Source organism: Castor canadensis, chromosome 14 (assembly GCF_047511655.1).
Source record: "Castor canadensis chromosome 14, mCasCan1.hap1v2, whole genome shotgun sequence".
Classification (NCBI taxonomy): Eukaryota; Metazoa; Chordata; class Mammalia; order Rodentia; family Castoridae; genus Castor; species Castor canadensis.
In genome coordinates, this window is record NC_133399.1 from 49168316 (window position 1) to 49185431 (window position 17116).

General features: G+C 55.2%; 2 protein-coding genes across 2 annotated transcripts; one reads left to right on the top strand and one right to left on the bottom strand.

The window, feature by feature from the left end:
• Nucleotides 1–1460: 1460 nt before the first annotated feature.
• On the top strand, nt 1461–7426 carry Fstl3 (follistatin like 3). The gene is made up of 5 exons (XM_020175087.2): nt 1461–1616; nt 2759–2944; nt 5024–5239; nt 5774–6001; nt 6077–7426. The coding sequence occupies exons 1-5, from the start codon at nt 1514–1516 to the stop codon at nt 6133–6135; spliced, it is 792 nt and encodes a 263-aa protein (XP_020030676.1). The 5' UTR covers nt 1461–1513; the 3' UTR covers nt 6136–7426.
• A 183-nt stretch (nt 7427–7609) lies between these two features.
• On the bottom strand, nt 7610–11400 carry Prss57 (serine protease 57). The gene is made up of 5 exons (XM_020175121.2): nt 11243–11400; nt 10729–10882; nt 10021–10165; nt 9518–9781; nt 7610–8486 (listed from the first exon to the last, which is right to left on the bottom strand). Exons 1-5 carry the CDS (start codon nt 11319–11321, stop codon nt 8295–8297), a joined length of 834 nt encoding a protein of 277 aa, XP_020030710.1. The 5' UTR covers nt 11322–11400; the 3' UTR covers nt 7610–8294.
• Nucleotides 11401–17116: the final 5716 nt, after the last annotated feature.

Consider the following 17116-nt stretch of genomic DNA (forward strand, 5'->3'; position numbering starts at 1 on the left):
CCCCAATCCAGGAGAATCCCTGGTAGACTGCCAGGGGCCAAGGCCAGGGCAGGGCAGTGGGGCCTCCTCCCTCAGTGCCACCAGAACAGTAGCTTGGCCCTTGGCTGCTCAGTGGGGGACACAGATCAGGCTGGGCAGCTAAGGTCGAGAAAAGGACCTGGGTGTGCCTTCTGCAGGGGGCAGATCTCCCTCCCACAAGAGGACAAGTGTGTTGTGCTGTGTGACTCTAGGGAGCCCTGCTTCCCCACCTGTGGAGGAGGTGGGTACAGGAATGGAGGGAACCCAGTGATCGCTATAGCTTCATTTTTTTTTATTTTCCTGAAAGTATGTGCCACTATGTACTGTTATAGGTTAATTAATTTGTCTAATTTGTTATCTGAGGTCTCTTAAACCATGAGCTGAATGAAGACAGGACCGAGTTTTGCCTTGGTCACTAGAATGGCCCAGCACCCTGTATGATCCCTCCTGCCACCATTAATTATCTCATGGAAGCACAAGGGACCCTACAGAAGCTATGAGCACTTCAAGGGTGCCCTCACCACTGTGGAGGTCCCCAAGACAGAAGGCATCAATTGCTCAGAGGCCCCAGCTGACAGATGAGTGCCTCCCAGGCCCACACCAATCACCATCATAAATGGTGGGGAACACCTCTGCTTGGGCCACCAGGGATGCCAGGGCAGCCAAGCCCAATGGGGAAGCCAGGTCTACTGAAGGAAGAGGGAGAGGAGGACCCCTCCTAACTGTCTGTCTCCTGTTGCTGTGGCTGCAGGCACATCTACAAAGGACTGTGGTCAACCCGCCCAGGGTTCAGGGGACAGGGGCTGGCAAGGTGGGCTTTTTGGAAGCCCAAACTGATTCAAAGATTACTGCTGTTTATGCTGCTTGGGACCAGAGCACTCCCTGCACCTGTCCTGCACCCACACCCTGTCTATGTGCTCACTCCCAGCTATGCCCAGCAGCTCAGTGGCCAGGTGGATGGGCTGGGTGGATGGCCTATGGGGTGAAAGAGAGCCATCTCCAGAAGTCCTGGGTGTGGAGGGCATGTATGGACTGAAAAAGACAGGCTGAGGACGGAAGTCACAGTTGGATCACTGAAGTGACCACAGGCCAGCCCCATTGTGTGGCATGGATCCACAAACATGGTACCTGCAGCCTCTCTTCCTCAGTTCACAGCCAGAGCACTTCCCTCAAAGACACCAAACCAGCAGTGACACCTGGAGGTGACCCCCTGGATCCACCAAGGCCATTGGGCACCACCTGGAACTCGCAGGGTCAGAGTTTGGGCCCATGACCCTGGTTGCAGCCACATCTTCTCACACAAACTCTGGTTCCCAGATGGGACCGGGCCTGCCCCCAACTGCCACCCCCGCACAGGCCCGGCCCTGCGCATCGCATCGGGGACACGTCCGTCCCGCCGCGCCCCGCCCAGCCGGCGGCCCCGCCCGCCGCCCGGGACCTTTTTAGGCAGCGCCGCCCGTCTGCTCCGAGTCCCTGCTGACGCTCTGCGCTCGCCATGCGTCCCAGGGCGTCGGGGCCGCTGTGGCCACTGCCATGGGGGGCCCTGGCCTGGGCCGTGGGCTTTGTGGGCTCCATGGGCTCGGGGGACCTCTCGCCGGGTGAGTGGGGAGGCCGGAAGGGGCGGGCGGGCGGTCACCCACGTGGCTTGAGGAATGCGGTCGGGGGGCGCGAGCGGCTCGGCCGGGGGTGTCCGGCAGCGGGTGGCGGCTCCTCTCCCCGTGCCCCAAAGATTCCTTCCGGAAGCCAGTAGACCATATGTCAGTAAGCAGCTTGCTGACACTAGTGCTTAGTGTCTACTTCTTTTTCTCTGAATCCGTAGTGAGGCACAATTTTGTGGGTATTCTTATCATCCCCGTTTTCCAGATGGAGAAACTGAGGCGCAGGGTCAGATAGCTTCTTAAGTGGTATAGCCAGGATCCAAAGGGACACCATCTGGATGGGTCCTCAGGTCCCAAAGAGACAGTGCTGGGTGGTTGGACTCAGGAATTCTAGCTGGGGTCTCAGACTTCCTCAAGATGGGACAGGGAAACTCATACCTGCAACTTGCTGAGAGAGCCGGGCAAGTGACATCCTCAGCCTCAGTTTTGTAAGATGGGTGCCAAGGAACTGGGCCTGGTCCCTGGAAAGTGTTCAGCTGTGTCCTTGCGCCCAGAGAGCTCTGGGATGGGGGCCATGCCACTCCCGCCCCTATTTGTGGTGAAAGAAGCCAAGGACCCTCTGCCTTCCAACCCCCACCCCACCCTGCAGCCCCACCCAGCCTCTGAGGGGAGAGCGAGCCCCCTCCCCGAAGGCCGCGTCCCGGGGGAGAGGTGAGCTCATGTCAGGGGAATGTTCCCAAGTTGGAGTGAGTAAGAGGCGGGTCAGGCGAGGGGGGGCTGCAGGCAGGGGGCTCCGCGTGCCCTAGGGCTCTGTCTAGACTGAGGGCAGAGGCGGGAAGCGGCTCCAGGCTCACTGACCCTGCTGTGTCAAGGGCCTGGCATTTGACAGCTTAGGCTGGGCGCCAGTTCCCAGACGTGGGGGCCAGAGAGGGCTAGGGAAGAGCAGTGTGGTGGGGCCCAGGGAAGGAGGGACCACCCAAAGGGGTAGAATCAGGACAGCACCTGTGTGGCTCTGCCCCTCCTTCCTGGGTCAGAGGCAGGTCACCCATCATAATTGCCTGGGAATGGACAGTGTGCTGCTCTGCGGAGGTGAGGCTGGCTGTCAGGAGCCGCCCCACAGTTACCACTTCCCTCACCTACAGGTGGTGTCTGCTGGCTCCTGCAGGGCCGAGAGGCCACCTGCAGCCTGGTGCTGAGGACTGATGTGAGCCAGACTGAGTGCTGTGCCTCCGGCAACATTGACACCGCCTGGTCCAACTTCACTCACCCAGGGAACAAGATCAGTCTGCTTGGTTTCCTGGGCCTTGTTCACTGTCTCCCATGCAAAGGTGAGGCCCCAGGTGCAGGGCTGGCAGGACTCAGTTCACAGTCAGTCAAAAAATTGCTGTGGCTGACCATGGGACACGCGCGAGTAAGGTCCCAGCCACAGGAGTGTGCAGGAGCTGGAGAGGGGATCCTGGCCAGAGAGGGGTCAGGGGACCTCCCACCTTCCCAGGCTTCAGGTTCCTGCAGCTGAGGATTGGGGAGGCTCTGAGGAACCCCAACTTCATCATCCAGAACGTCTGCTTAATTGGCTTAAACGTAACTCCTGGGACGTGGGGCTGTCCTGAATGACTCAAAGTGTCCCCCACATCCACACCAGGACCCTTAACTCCACCAGATCTGCATATTTAACAGACTTGTGCCTTTTGGACTTTGTTTTGAGAAATGCTGCCCCCCCACATCACACTAAGAACAGGATGAGTTCAGATGTCTTCTGCCTTGGAGGATAGGGTGGTTGGAGGACTCTCCTGGCCCCCCTGTGGTCAGGACTGAACCTGCAGGGAGCCAGAGAACCTGTTGAGACAGGAAGTGGGCATTAGAGCCTGGGTGTTGGAGGATGATTAGGAGTTTGCTGGATAGAGAAGGTATGGGAGAGAGGGCACAAGCAGAGATAGGACTTGACAGGGTCAAGTCCAGAGGAGTGGGATCAGGCAGGGGAACAGAGAGGAGGCTAGAGCTGAGGACTGCTGAAGGCCAAGCCTTCAGCTTGGCCTCTAAAATGTGATTAATCCCAGATCAGCCTGGCTGGGTGGTCCTGAACTCACTGCCATGTGCTCCCCTCTCCAGACCCCCTCTGACTTCTGGGAAGAGGCAGACTAAAACATTCCTGGCTGGGCAGGAGATGGCCCAGGACCCTCCCCACATCTGGCCCTGGGGACTGGGAACTTGGGCCCCCCCTCTTACTTTTCCGTTTGGGTGAAGTTGCCCTGGCGAGCATTTCCAGATGTGTGTTTGGGCGGGCTGCATGGGAGGCCCCAGGTGCGGCCCACGTGCCCTGCCCCAAGATGTGGGTGGGGGAGGCCCCAGCCATTCTCAGAGGAGAGTTCCTTGGCCCTGTAAGGTGGGCCCTCAGTCCCTTTTACATACAGGGAAACTGCAGCTGGAGTGTTTAGAGTTCACCCTCCAGACCCAAAAGCAACTGAATGGGGTGGGGCACCCATCTCCAGTTTAGCCTGGAGTTCTCAAGCTGAGATGCTCCTGAGTCCCCTGCACTCACAGGTGTGACTGGGGCCTCAGTTTCCCATTCTATAAAATGGCAGTTGGGAGGATGCGATGACAAGCATTAAAAGGAGGGCTGGCCGGGCGCTGGTGGCTCACACCTGTAATCTTTACTCTGGAGGCAGAGATCAGGAGGATCGCGGTTTGAAACCAGCCTGGGCAAATAGTTCATGAGACCCTAACTCGAAAAAAGACCATCACGTAAAAGGACTGGTGGAGTGGCTCAAGGTGTAGGTCTTGAGTGCAAACCTCAGTACCACAAAAAAAAAAAAAAAAAAAGGGAAAATGGGGACTCCAGCGAGATTTTTCCTAGGCGGACCTCAGTTTCCCTACTGGAGAACTGGTGCTGCAGGGGTGAACCTTTGTTCAGAGAGCTGTGGGAAGACCCCTCCCCAGAAACGCTCCTCCGGTGGGGCCGACCCCGCTCTCACCGACGCCGCCTCAGGGGAGTCGTGACAGCCACGGGAACAGACTCTACGTCCACCCTAGACCTGTGTCTGGAAGGGGTGGAGCACCCTCCCCAGCTGACGCAATGGCCCCGCCTGTCTTCCCCCAAACGCGCGAAAGTCAGCCCAGCTGGGGAGGGAAGCCGGACCTCTGTTGCTCAACCCCCAGATTCTGGGCGGAGACCCTGACCGCCCACATTGAGCCCCGCTCCAGACGGAGCCCGGACCGCGAGACCTGGTCTCCAGCAGGTCTGCACGCAGACCCCACAACAGGGCACGCCCCGACTCCGGACCGACCTCGACCCCAGACAGTGCCTCATCCATGGGCCCCGCCTCCATCCTTCAGCAGACTGGGGAGGGAACCTGAGGACCCTCTCCTGCCGCGCCCCAGCCCAACGCGCGCGTGTTCTATGTCCACAGACTCCTGCGACGGCGTGGAGTGCGGCCCCGGCAAGGTGTGCCGCATGCTGGGAGGCCGCCCGCGCTGCGAGTGCGCGCCCGACTGCACGGGACTCCCCGCGCGCCTGCAGGTCTGCGGCTCAGACGGCGCCACCTACAACGACGAGTGCGAGCTGCGCGCCGCGCGCTGCCGCGGCCACCCAGACCTGCGCGTCATGTACCGCGGCCGCTGCCAAAGTATGGGGTGGGGGTGGGGAGAGCCTGCTGGAGGGCGGGGGCGGGGCCTGCGGCAGGCGGGTGACCACGCGGATCTGCGCGTGTTTCGGGGCCATAGCCAAGGTACGAGGGCGGGGCTATGAGAGGGGAGGGACTAAGTGGACCTGCGTGTCCTGTATTAGGGGCCGCTGCCGCATAACATGGGGACAAAATCGGTCAGCCCGAGTGCTCAGGAGGGTCTCGCGGATTGGGTGCTGCTGGAGGGGGAGGAACTTGAAGATGGAACCAGAATATGGGGCCTGTAGGTGGAGCCAGAGGGGCGGGACTTGGCAACATAAGGGGTGGGGGTGTGACTCCCGGATGCAATCTGACAGACGGGCTTGTGAATAGGGCGGGGGGGGGGGATTTGATGCGAAGCAAGGGGCGGAACCCGAGACGGGGGCGGAGCCTCACGAGACCCTCCGCGGGCGGGGCGTTTTGCGGGAAAGAGGGTGTGTACCCATCCAGTTAGTGGACGCTGCCGCTCCTCTGACTCGCCCTCGCGCCGGCCCACAGAGTCTTGCGCGCACGTGGTGTGCCCGCGACCCCAGTCGTGCGTGGTGGACCAGACCGGCAGCGCGCATTGCGTGGTGTGTCGCGCCGCGCCCTGCCCTGCGCCCTCCAGTCCTGGTCAGGAGCTTTGCGGCAACAACAATGTCACCTACATGTCCTCGTGCCACCTGCGCCAAGCTACCTGTTTTCTGGGCCGCTCCATCGGCGTACGCCACCCGGGCAGCTGCGCAGGTGAGGTACAAGGTGGGTCCCCAGCCACACGCTCTCCCGGACCGCATGGGCCCTTACCAAGTCTTCACCCTACAGGTGCCCCCAAGGAGCCACCGGAGGCGGAGTCTGAGGAGGAGGAGGAGAACTTCGTGTGAGCCGCTGGCGGCAGGGCCTAGAGCACGAGGCCATTTTATTTATTGCCACAGGAACAGAGTATAATTTATATCACGGACACTCCTTGAAGCTGCTCTGGGAACCCTTGGGATCCCCGAGCGCCCTGACGACATCTTGGAAGGACTGAGAGAAGGAAGCCTAAGAAGGGTCAGTGGCTGAGTCTCCGGGTACTTCCTCTGGAAGCTCCCAGCGTCCATCCTAGGGACCTGCTGCTGCTGGGGAGGACCCCATGCTTTCTGCTTCATTGAGAATGTCTGTTAATTATTGTCAACACCAGGAGCAGCAGGGGGAGAGGGGAACTCCCTTCAGGTGGTACATGCTGAAGGTCCACTTGCCTGCCCAGGCCTGAAGTGAGAAAGGGGTCTGACCTGGGTGTGTGAAAATGCACCTCCATGCACATTGACGGCCCACTGGACATATCTATATCAGACAACCCTTCATGAAGGCCAGGGAAGCTGTACCATGCCCTCCCAGTCAAGAACTCTTACTTCTCTACCATCCCCAGTTCCCCCATACAGCCTGCCAAAGTTCCCAAGAGATGCTCAGTGTGCCCTCTGTGTAGGGTATCATCTGTACCTCCTGACAAAGACCTAAGTTTGGCCATATAACTGCCCAGGGTCTCCCCAACCACCATTCACATGGGTCACCTGGACATTGTGCAATCTCAGATGTTAGTGATCAACATCCACTTCAGAACAGGGTCCTGTCCAGTGGTCCCCAGCCCACTTAGGGACCATGGACCCCATCTGACCTGCAGGTCCAAGATGGGGTGTGAACATTAGGACTTGCCACATGTGTGGCATGCTGAAACCACTCCTATTGCCCTATGCCCTGTCCACAGAACTCTCATTCTCCTGCATCCAACCCTGGCCAAGATTTTAGCTCCAGTTTCCCGATCACCTCTCCTCACCCACCAGCCCAGTTGCAGGTGGTGACCAGCCAGGTGCTGTTCTGAGTCTGTCTCCAAGACTGCTCACCTACTCACCCTCCACTCAGACTGACTGTTGCCTGAAATCATTTTTTTTGTGCCTTCCTGGAGACCAAAGTCTCAGACCAGATAATGGGGGACCCAGCAGAAGGGAGCCCAGTCCCCCAAGTTTGGGGCAAGGAGTGGGAAATCTCGCCTGTCCCCCTCCAGCTCCAGGCTGTGCCTTACTTGTGATACCCAGAGGTGTCCTTGAGTAGGGGCTATAGAGCTGGATAAGGCAGCTTCACCCCTGGGGTCCTGCCTCACCAAAGAAATAAAGACAGAAAAGCCACTATGGGCATCCAGGCCTCAGTCTGCTCCAATTTCTGGACTTTGTGCTGTCCTTCAGGATGGGGATGACCAGCCTGGGGTCTGGGGTGGTGCTAGGGGCCTTAGAGGCATCCAGAGAGAGACACCCAGTATATCCTTGGGCCCAGTGTCCACCTCCAGGGAACAGAGCAGCAGTCAGTAAGGTACCAAAGTCGGTGGAAGGAAGGAAAAGAGGCTTTTATGAGGTTGGGGAGGGATGGTGACAAGATGGCTCAGGCCACCCACCCCTAAGATGCCAGCCACTGGGGTTCCAAAGTGAAAACCTGGCCTCAAAGGATCAGGGGATGTGACAACAACAATATCAATAATAGAGATCACCCTACTGGCTAGGATTTGCTGTGTGCTGTGGTTTTCAGAGAACAAGGACAAGCTTTGATGGGAGGCCAGGCCAACCTGGGATTCCACACTGGGGACAGGGAGACCCCAATCTGGTGCCTCTTGCCCCTGCTCAGGGAACTGCATGTGTTCCAGCCTCAGTTTCCCCATCTGTCTGCATCCAGGCAGGGGTACTACAATTGCAAAGGTTTGGAAGCTGGCAGTAGGTGAGTGAGGACTGATGGGTGGCAGGTGGGAGGAATGAATCCAGAGGGGCATGGCAGCAGGGTGGGAAGTGGGAAAGTCCTGGGCAAAGGGAGCACAGGCCGGTGTTGGGGGCCAAGAGCTGACCACAGTGAAGCCAGTCCCTTTCAGTGTCTGATTATTTAATTAATGTGTTACTGGGTTGGATTTGGCTCTTTTCATTTGGAATGGAGGCTCCTACTCACAAACACTGGGTCCCCAGGTTTCTGCATACAAGCTGATGGGCATAACTTGCCATTCATGTGAGTACCAGTGGGCTGGGGTTTAAGTAGCCCAGACCAGGAGTCCTGCAGTCCTAGATGGGGGGCTGCCCCGAACCACCTTCCAGATCCAGGCAACGAAGGCTGACACCTGTGTATACACGTCGGGGGTCTTGGGGTCCCCACACCACAGGCCTGAGAAGGAGACAAGGCCATGGGCCCGGCTCCCACACACCAGGGGGCCCCCAGAGTCTGCCTATGGTGAAAAGAGACAAGATCAGGAGCTGCTCTTCCCCCTACAAGTACATCACAGCCCTCCCTGCCCCGGAACCGGTCCACAGCTACCTAGTGTTCATCCTCACATGCTCACTCTTTTGTTTTGGTATTTTAAGATAGTCTCCTGCCAGGCACTAGTGGCTCACGCCTGTAATTCTAGCTACTCAGGAGGCAGAGATCAAGAGGATCGAGGTTGAAAGCCAGCCTGGGCAAATAGTTCATGAGACTCTATCTCAAAAAAACCTATCACAAAAATAGGGCTGGTAGAGTTACTCGAGATGTAGGCCCTGAGTTCAAACTCCACTATCACTAAATAAATACATAAATAAGAATAAACTCTCAGTCTCCTATGTAGCCCAGGTTGGCCTCAAGCTCTTTCCTCCTGCTTCAGCCTTCTGAGTGCTGGGATTACATAGGCATGTATGCCTGGCCCCTCATGCTCTTAAAGCAAAAATTTAACTCGCCTCTGCCTTAAAGAGAAGGATGCAGCCTCCCACCCTCTTCTTTGTTCTCCTCGCTCCCTAATTCCACACCAGCTCTTTCCCTTTGCAGGTCCTAGAGACCTGTGTCCGCCCTCTACTGGACACTGCAAGTATGTAGTCTTTGTGCAATGCTTAGCCTGTACAGCTGTGTACAACTCCAGAGCCATCTCTGTGTCCCCAGATCTCAGGGCTCCTTCATGTCAGCTCCAAATTGCTCTCTTCAGTTAGGCTTCCCCAAATATCCACACTAAAATCCCTAATCCCACCACACTAATTGCTGTCTGGAATCAGGAACTGCTTCATCCAGTCCTGTTTCTGATCCCTACTGGACACTTTATATAAAGAGAAGCAAGGGCATTTTGTGCAGTGTGATCCTCATCAACTCCCAGCCCTTCGTGAGTCTCAGCTTCACCATCTAGTCAAACGTTAGTGGGACCCAGTTCCCAAGTCAGCCCCTGCCTGACTCTGACCCCCTCTATGGGCCTCAGTTTGCCTGTAGAATAAGCAGATGGGGCAGAGAGTATCTTACCGAGCAGAAGCCACGCCTCCATCTGTCTCCACTGTGGGTGCATAGCATGGCTGGACTCAATTGGCCCTGCCAAGAACTATTGCAGACATCCAAGTCCAGCACACGGACCTTGGCCTCCATCAGCCCAGGCGGAGGGTCCTCAAAATCTGATATAGAGCCCCAGCCAGCCACATGACACAGCGTCCCAGCTGCAGGTGGCTGGGCACCTCTCCCTGGCAGCTGCAGCAGCCCCACAGCTGGGCCCAGTACTGCTGAGCCATTCAGCTGCAGGGAGAGGCCCGGTTCAGGACTGCCTCCTGCTCCTCTTCCTCCCACTCACCAAGCTGTCCCCATCACCCCCCCATACACTTCAGTGACTCACTCATGACACCTGATTTTGATTTGTGGAATTGATAGCGGCCATTGTGAGCTCAGTGACAGGCCCTATATCCTTTGCCCCCTGCCCACTATACTTTGCTCACCACTGGTTGTCCCAGGCCCCATCAGCCCCACTCGCAGCTTACCCGCAGCAGGCAGATGTCGTTGGCATGGGTTGTGGGCTGGTACTCGGGATGCTTTACCACAGCTGCAATGCTGAACACCTGCCGAGTGGGCTCCGAGGTGTGCAGTGAATGGGCCCCCAGCACTACCAGGCCTGTGCGGGGGTCCCTGTGGGGAAGTGACAAGATGGGATGGGGGCTGCTGGTTGGGACCTCTGTCCCCCTCAGAATCACAGGGCTTATAATCTGTTCAGTGCCAACAACAGCCCCAAGATGATCACCACACTGCTAAGGTTTCCATCTCAACTACAGTAACATCCCAATTGTTTCAATATTAATTAGAATCATTATAAAAATTGTTAGAGCCAGATGCCAGTGGCTTATGGCTATAATCCTAACCACTTGAGAGGCTAAAATCAGGAGAATCAAGGTTTGAGGCCAACCCGGGCAAATGGTTCAAGAGACCCCCCCATCTCCAAAATAACCAGAACAACAAAAAAAGATACTTTCAATGAACATAATATGAATTGTATTTGTTACAAATCCCACTTCACCATAATGCTAATGACAATAATTATGTTAATTTTAATACTAATAACAACAAGCTTAAAACCAAGGTGATGATAGTTCTAAGCCCTAGTGCAAAGGTTGGGTCTTGCCCTGTCCCTGCCATGTCCCTGCTATGTCCCTGCTGTCCTGGAGTCCATCCTGCAGGTGACCTGCAGATCTCACCTGTTCCTGAAACAGTGAGCAGCAGAGACAACCCAGTGGGCCCGGAACAGGAAGCCTCCACAGTGGTGCTGGCCTTCGAAGCTCACGGATGCCATGTAAGGCCGGGAGAGGGGCAGCACCTCTTGGCCTCCAATGATCTGGGCTCTCTGGGAGCCTGTGGTGGGGGCAGCCATGTAAGGGACCAGGGCAGGGAAACGGGGTAATGGGGTGGCTCTGGCATGGGTCAGGCCTGAGGTCCAGACAGTGTAGGGGAAAGGCAAAGGGAGACCAGAGAGCAAGCACAAGGTAGAGGAGCCTAGATGAGCCCCCTGCCTGTGCCAGGAAGGGACTCCTGGGCCATAGGATGCCTGAATCTGGGTGGCTGAGAGCTCCGCTGGACCCCTCATGTGCCCATCTTTGGCTGTTCTGCCTGACTGAGCACCTGGACCAGGTGGGGGCTGGGGTTCTGGCCAGGGTCACCTGGGGTGATCTGGATCAGGATGCAGGTGTTCATGAGGGGGTCTGTGGTCCTCACCTGGGGGCCTTGTAGGAAGCATCAGGGCAGCGGCCACAGTCAGCAACAGGAGTCCCCAGGCCCCAGTTCCAGGAACCATGGCTGTCACAGACCAGTGTCTCCCTTGTGAAGTCTGAGTGCCGTGGCCTCTGCCCTCACCAACGGAGGAGGAACCAGGCTGTGGTCTGTGGTTGAGAGTCCAACCAGCAGACACGCACACTCCCCCACCCCACCCCACAGGACAGTATTTCTGAGAAATGGATGATTCGAATGTCCCAGGTTACTACCCATAGTGGTCATGAGTACGTGGGAGACCAAGAGCAGGAAATGGAGGGGAGAGCAGGGACTCTGTGGGCCACACGCACCCTCGGGAATTCACTCACCTCCCCAGTGCCTCAGTGTACCCCACATCCACCCGACTGAAGATATACAGGGAGTTTCCTGCAGTACCCAGCACAGTCACACTCACAAGTGTCTGCACTGCCCATCACCCCTGGATGGGTAGGCCCTACCTGTGTCCTGCTGGCCATGTAGCCCTACGCAAGCCTTGTGACTCTCCATCTCAGTTTCCCCATCTGCAGCTCTGGCAGTGAACAGTGGCCTTGGGAGCCTGCACCTGCCAGCTCCTGAGTGTCACTGGTCTTTATTATCATTGCTCCTGGGGAGACCTGTGGGGCCCCATCCAAGGGCCTGACATGGAGGTTGGGGGGGTCTTTCTGCAGGAGGCAGGAGCATGGGAGGGTCTTGGAGGAAAGTTTGATTCTTAGATAGGGTCTTGGATGCCCTGTGAAGCCTGTGTTTGAGGTCAGCCTGCCAGGTGCAGTGCTGCAGCATGTCCACATCTAAGGTGGACACACAGGTGTGGTCATCAGGGGGCAAGGTCACCACACAGCTCCAGAAGGGGCACTGCACCACTACCCTGCGAGAGAGCACCGGGTGGCATGGGTGAGGCTGAGGCACACAGCTTCCTCCACCCTCAGGGAGCTGTTGGCCGGGTCTCAGTCAAATTCAGCCCACATGCACCCCAGTGGCTCTTCTGGGGCTGAGGCATAGGTTATGGAGCGGGTGAGGGCCGGGTGGAGTGTGGGGAGAGGCAGGTATTGAGTGCAGGTAAGCAGAGAACCTGAGACAGGGAGACAGAAGAGAGACAGAGAGAAACAGGCAGAGATAAAGAGGGGAGAAACAGAGAGAAGAGAGACAGACAAGAGGGGCAGAGACAGGGGCTGGGGTATGGCTCAAGTGGTAGAGCAGCAGTCTTGCAAGCCTAAGGCCCTGAGTTCAAACCCCATACTGCCAAAAAAAAGAGGGGCAGAGACAGTAGAAGAGAGACTGAGAAGACAGAGTGATAAGAGAGGCAGAGGCAGAAGAGAGACACAGACAGAGAGATAAGAGGCAGAGGCAGAAAAGAAGAGAAACATACAGACAGGAAAAGACAGTCAGGTGCCAGTGGCTCACGCCTGTAATCCTAGCTACTCAGGAGACAGAGATCAGGAAGATTGCAGTTCGAAGCCAGCCCTGGCATAGTTTGTGAGACCTCATCTTGAAAAACCCTTCACAAAAATAGGGCTGGTGGAGTAGCTCAAGGTGAAGGCCCTGAGTTCAAGCCCCAGTAGAGGGGAAGAAAAAGAGGTGGGGGGAAGAGAGAGGCAGAGACAGAGAAAGGACAGAAACAGAGACAGCAAGGGAGACAAAGAGATAGAAACAGAGAGGAGGAGAGAAAAAGAAAGATAAGGCTGGCGGAGTGGCTCAAGTGGTAAGAGCACCTGCCTAGCAAGTGTGAGGCCCTGAGTTCAAACCCCAGTACCACCAGAAAAAAAAAAAAGACAGAAGGAGAGACAGAGACAGGGATAGAGAGATAGAATAGGCAGAGATGGAGAGGAAGAGAGTGAGCAGGAGAGGGAGGGAGAGAGAGAGAGATGAACATAAAGAGGCAGAGGCACAGAGAGAAACAGAGAGAGAGACAGAGCTAAAGCCAGAGAGTATGAGGGTGGGGTGGGAGGGGAAAGGAATGCTGTAAGGAGCTCAGAGGACACAAATGATGCTCTCTGGAATCCAGGCTATCTTTAGCTCCTTCATGGTAAGCTCTGTCCACCAGCCCTTGTTCCATTTCTGCCTGCCTGGACCACTGTTGCAGGATGTTTCAGGGGACTCTGCAGAATGCAGGGGGAGGCCCACCAGACCACCTGAAAGCTACTGGGGTTCCTGCTGTGGGAAGCTAAGGGCTGGAACAGCCTGGATCTGCAGTCTACCTCATAGGCGGTCAGACCCCTCATCAGACCCCTCACCTGCTCACTTGCAGTGCACAGCAAGCAGACATGTTTTCTCACTCGGCTATGGAGCCTAATTACAGTTTGACATTGACTTGGAAAACCAATGAATGCTTCTGTCTGCTCTGGTCCCCTGGGGCTATCTGACTGTGGCTGTGTCCCCAGGGTTCAGACTGTGCCAGTGGATACTGTTGAACAACCAACCACACAGAAGACTCATGAATTGTCAAGCCAGCACCCTGGGTCCCCCAGATCTGTGTTTACACTCACTTTCTCAGCTTCCCTCAAGAGGGGAGAGATGGTCACGGAGGCAGAGATGGGAAAAAGCCTCCAAAGCCACGTACCCCACGGGGATAGGGAAGAGCTTTACCTATAGGGAAGATATAGGTGTGTGGGATTCCATCTACCTCCCCGCTCCCACTCCAGGATGTCAGCATGTTTCTTTCCCTGTCTTACTGCTGGGAAATAGACCCAGAGAGGTTAAGCTTCTTGGTCAATGCCACACAGCAAGGGAGTGAGGGTTCAGGGTTACAGCCTTAGGGTGGCTCCTATTGTCTCTGGGACTGATTCTACCCAGAGTCTTCATTTCCTTCCCCTTTGGTAAGCAGTTGTGAAACAAATAACCGCCCTTAATAACCCAAATAACCAAGCTCCCAGCAGCCCTGACGGGTGGACTGGTTGGGGGTCAGTGTACCTAATTCCTAAATTGAGGCCCAGAAAGGGAGGCTGTGTCTGGGCTACACAGCAGAAGTCTCAGACTCAAAACTCCTGGACTATGATCCTGGAAGTTCTTCCCATGAGGATTCAAGTGGTTTCCCTGTTCTTGGACACCAGTCTATGAAGACCCAATCAATGATGACAGCTTGTTTTGTTTTGATAGGTTGGAACTCTATATATTGGGGAAATTAAATGTTATTCATGTAAATTTCATTCCTGAGCAACTATCAGAAAATACTGGCACCCTGGGGAGCAGTTTCAATTCTGAGATGAACCCAGAGCTTCATAATGCTCCACCACCAAGCCCCACTCCAACCCTGAGTTCCATTCTGCAGGATAGCAGGGTGGCTAGTCCACAGCGATTTTTTTTTCTTGCAGTATTGAGGTTTGAACTCAGGTCCTACACCTTGAGTCACTCCACCAACCCCCCCCTTTTTGGTGATTTTTTTTCTTTTTTGCAGTACTGGGGCTTGAACTCAGGGCCTACACTTCAAGCCACTCCACCAGCCCTTTTTTGTGATGAGTTTTTTTGAGATAGAGTCTCATGAGCTGTTTGCCCCAGCTGGCTTCCAATAGCGATCTTCCTGATCTCTGCCTCCTGAGTAGTTAGGATTACAGGTGTGAGCCACCACGTCCAGTTCACAGCAATTTGTTATATGTTTTATGAGGAACTAGAATGGAGGAGCTTGGACTTGAGCATGGTAGCCTATACCTGTAATCCCAGCTACTTGGGGGGCAGAGCCATCTGGACAAAAGCTCTAGAGCCTATCTGAAAAGCCAATGAAAAGCAAAAGGGCTGGGGGTGTGGCTTGAGTGGTAGAGCACCTGCATACCAAGCAGAAGGCTCTGAGTTCAAGTCCTAGTATTGCCAAAAAATTAAATTAACAAAGTAGAAAATATTCTTGCCCTTTGGAACATTTGGGGGAAACTTGGGACGGAAAGAGCAACCAGGGCAGGCAAGCAAGAGAGGGAAGGGGGTGGAATTTTAACTAGGACCCAACAGAACCAATAGCAATGAAAAAGGTGAGGAAGGCATTCTCAGGGCTGTACCACTGGGGCACAAACTGGGTGTGGGATGGGGAGAAGTGAGGGAGAGATGGGGTGATGTTGGCTCAGCTTGGTTTTGAGAGTCCTCAGGACACTGGGGAGCTACAGAGGAGAACAGTGGCAGGGCAGGGCAGGTGGCTCTTGTGGAACAGCAACAGCGTGAGATGGGGATGGATGCTGGGAGGCCAGGAAGGCTATGGCAAAAATGTGGGTGGGGGCTCAAGTCCTGAGCAGGAATCAGGGTTGGGGTCTCTGACCCAGGTATGGGAAGGCAGAGCTCAGTGGGTTCAGCACCTCAGAGGATGTCTGGAGGCAGCTGAGTCTTCAAGGTGGGTTGGAGCAGGACTACGGGCATTGCCGTGGTACGGCAGCATCCTAAGGATAGCAGGCAGTGGAAGAGTGGGATGCAGGAGATCTAGAAGCATCCCAGACCAGGAGGCAGGGAGAAGCCGGGCAGGAGTGGTAGTGCATTGTGGGTGAGCAAAGTGAGGTGGTGGAGTGAACATGTGGACCCCAGGAAAGTCCACCTTGTCTGTCCTCCACAGCTTGGCCCAGCTGCTCCTTGTATTTCTCGCCCACGCTTCCACACTTGCCAGGCTTAGTCCCCAGCTCTTGCCTCCAGGTAGGTTCCCCTCCTGCCCCCAAGGTCTTGAGAGCTGGGGGAGGACTTTGGCTTCTGCTCTGGGGAGAGGCAGATGTCCTGGGAGGTTTATGGCTGCAGGGGTTGAAATACTCCAAGTATCTTCTTTCGGTCCTCATGGCTTCCTGTAAACCCTCCTGGTTTTTTGTTTGCTCGTTTATTTTGTTTTATTTATTTTCTAGTGTTACTGGCGATTGAACTCAGTGCCCTGAACTTGTTAGACAAGTGCTGTATTACTTTTTCTATGCCCCATCCCTTTTTGCTTTAGTTTGCTTTATTTTTGAGATAGAGTCTCATGCTTTTGCCCAGAGCTGGTCTTGAACCACCATCCTTCCTGCTTTTTTGTTTTGTAATCCTAGCTACTCAGGAGGGAGCGATCAGGAGGATCATGGTTTGAAGCCAGCCCTGAACAGTTTGAGAGACTGTATCTTGAAAGAACCCATTACAAAAAAAGGGCTGGCAGAGTGGCTCAAGTGGTAGGAGCACCTGCCTAGCAAGTGTGAGGTCCTGAGTTCAAACCCAAAACACAGATGCACAGGGACAGAACAAAAAAAAAAGCTACTCATGTGTTACTTTGAGTGTCCATTGTAGCAGCCAGAAAACTATGGACCTCAAACTCTGGCCCCCAGATTGTTGCTGTAAATAAAATTTTATTAACACATAGCCACACCTATGCACTTGCATATTGCTTTTGGCTAGTTTTGAGCTGCCATAGCAGAGTACACAGTCCTTCCAACAGAGACTGGTCAGTAGTGCTGAAAATATATGACTTGGCCCTTTACAGAAAGTTTGCTAAACCCTGAGCATGTGCTGGGCAGTGTTCCAAGCTCTTTGAACATAGTTAACTCTCCCAGTAGTCTGACGAGGTGGGGAAAGGGAGGCCAGGGAGTTTAAGAAAGACCCTGGGTCACAGAGGTCCTGGAAAGGTAAGCTGAGCTACAAGTCCAAGGCCTTGATGTTTCTCAGGCTCCGTTTCTTTAAATTCACTAATTCATCTCATTGTCTTAAATACCAAGATGAATTCATGACCATTATTTTTTAAAAAGGAGGGAAGATGCAAATGCCTACAGAGGAAAGGCATCAATGTCCCTTCCCCAGTCTGGGGTACATCCTCCCATATCCCGTTTATGGAGTGCCTGCGGAGCAGAACCATTCTGTCAGACAACGGAGGAGTTTGGGAGACTCCCTCTCTGTTCCGTGTCCTTGTAAGAACCCTGGAAGTCC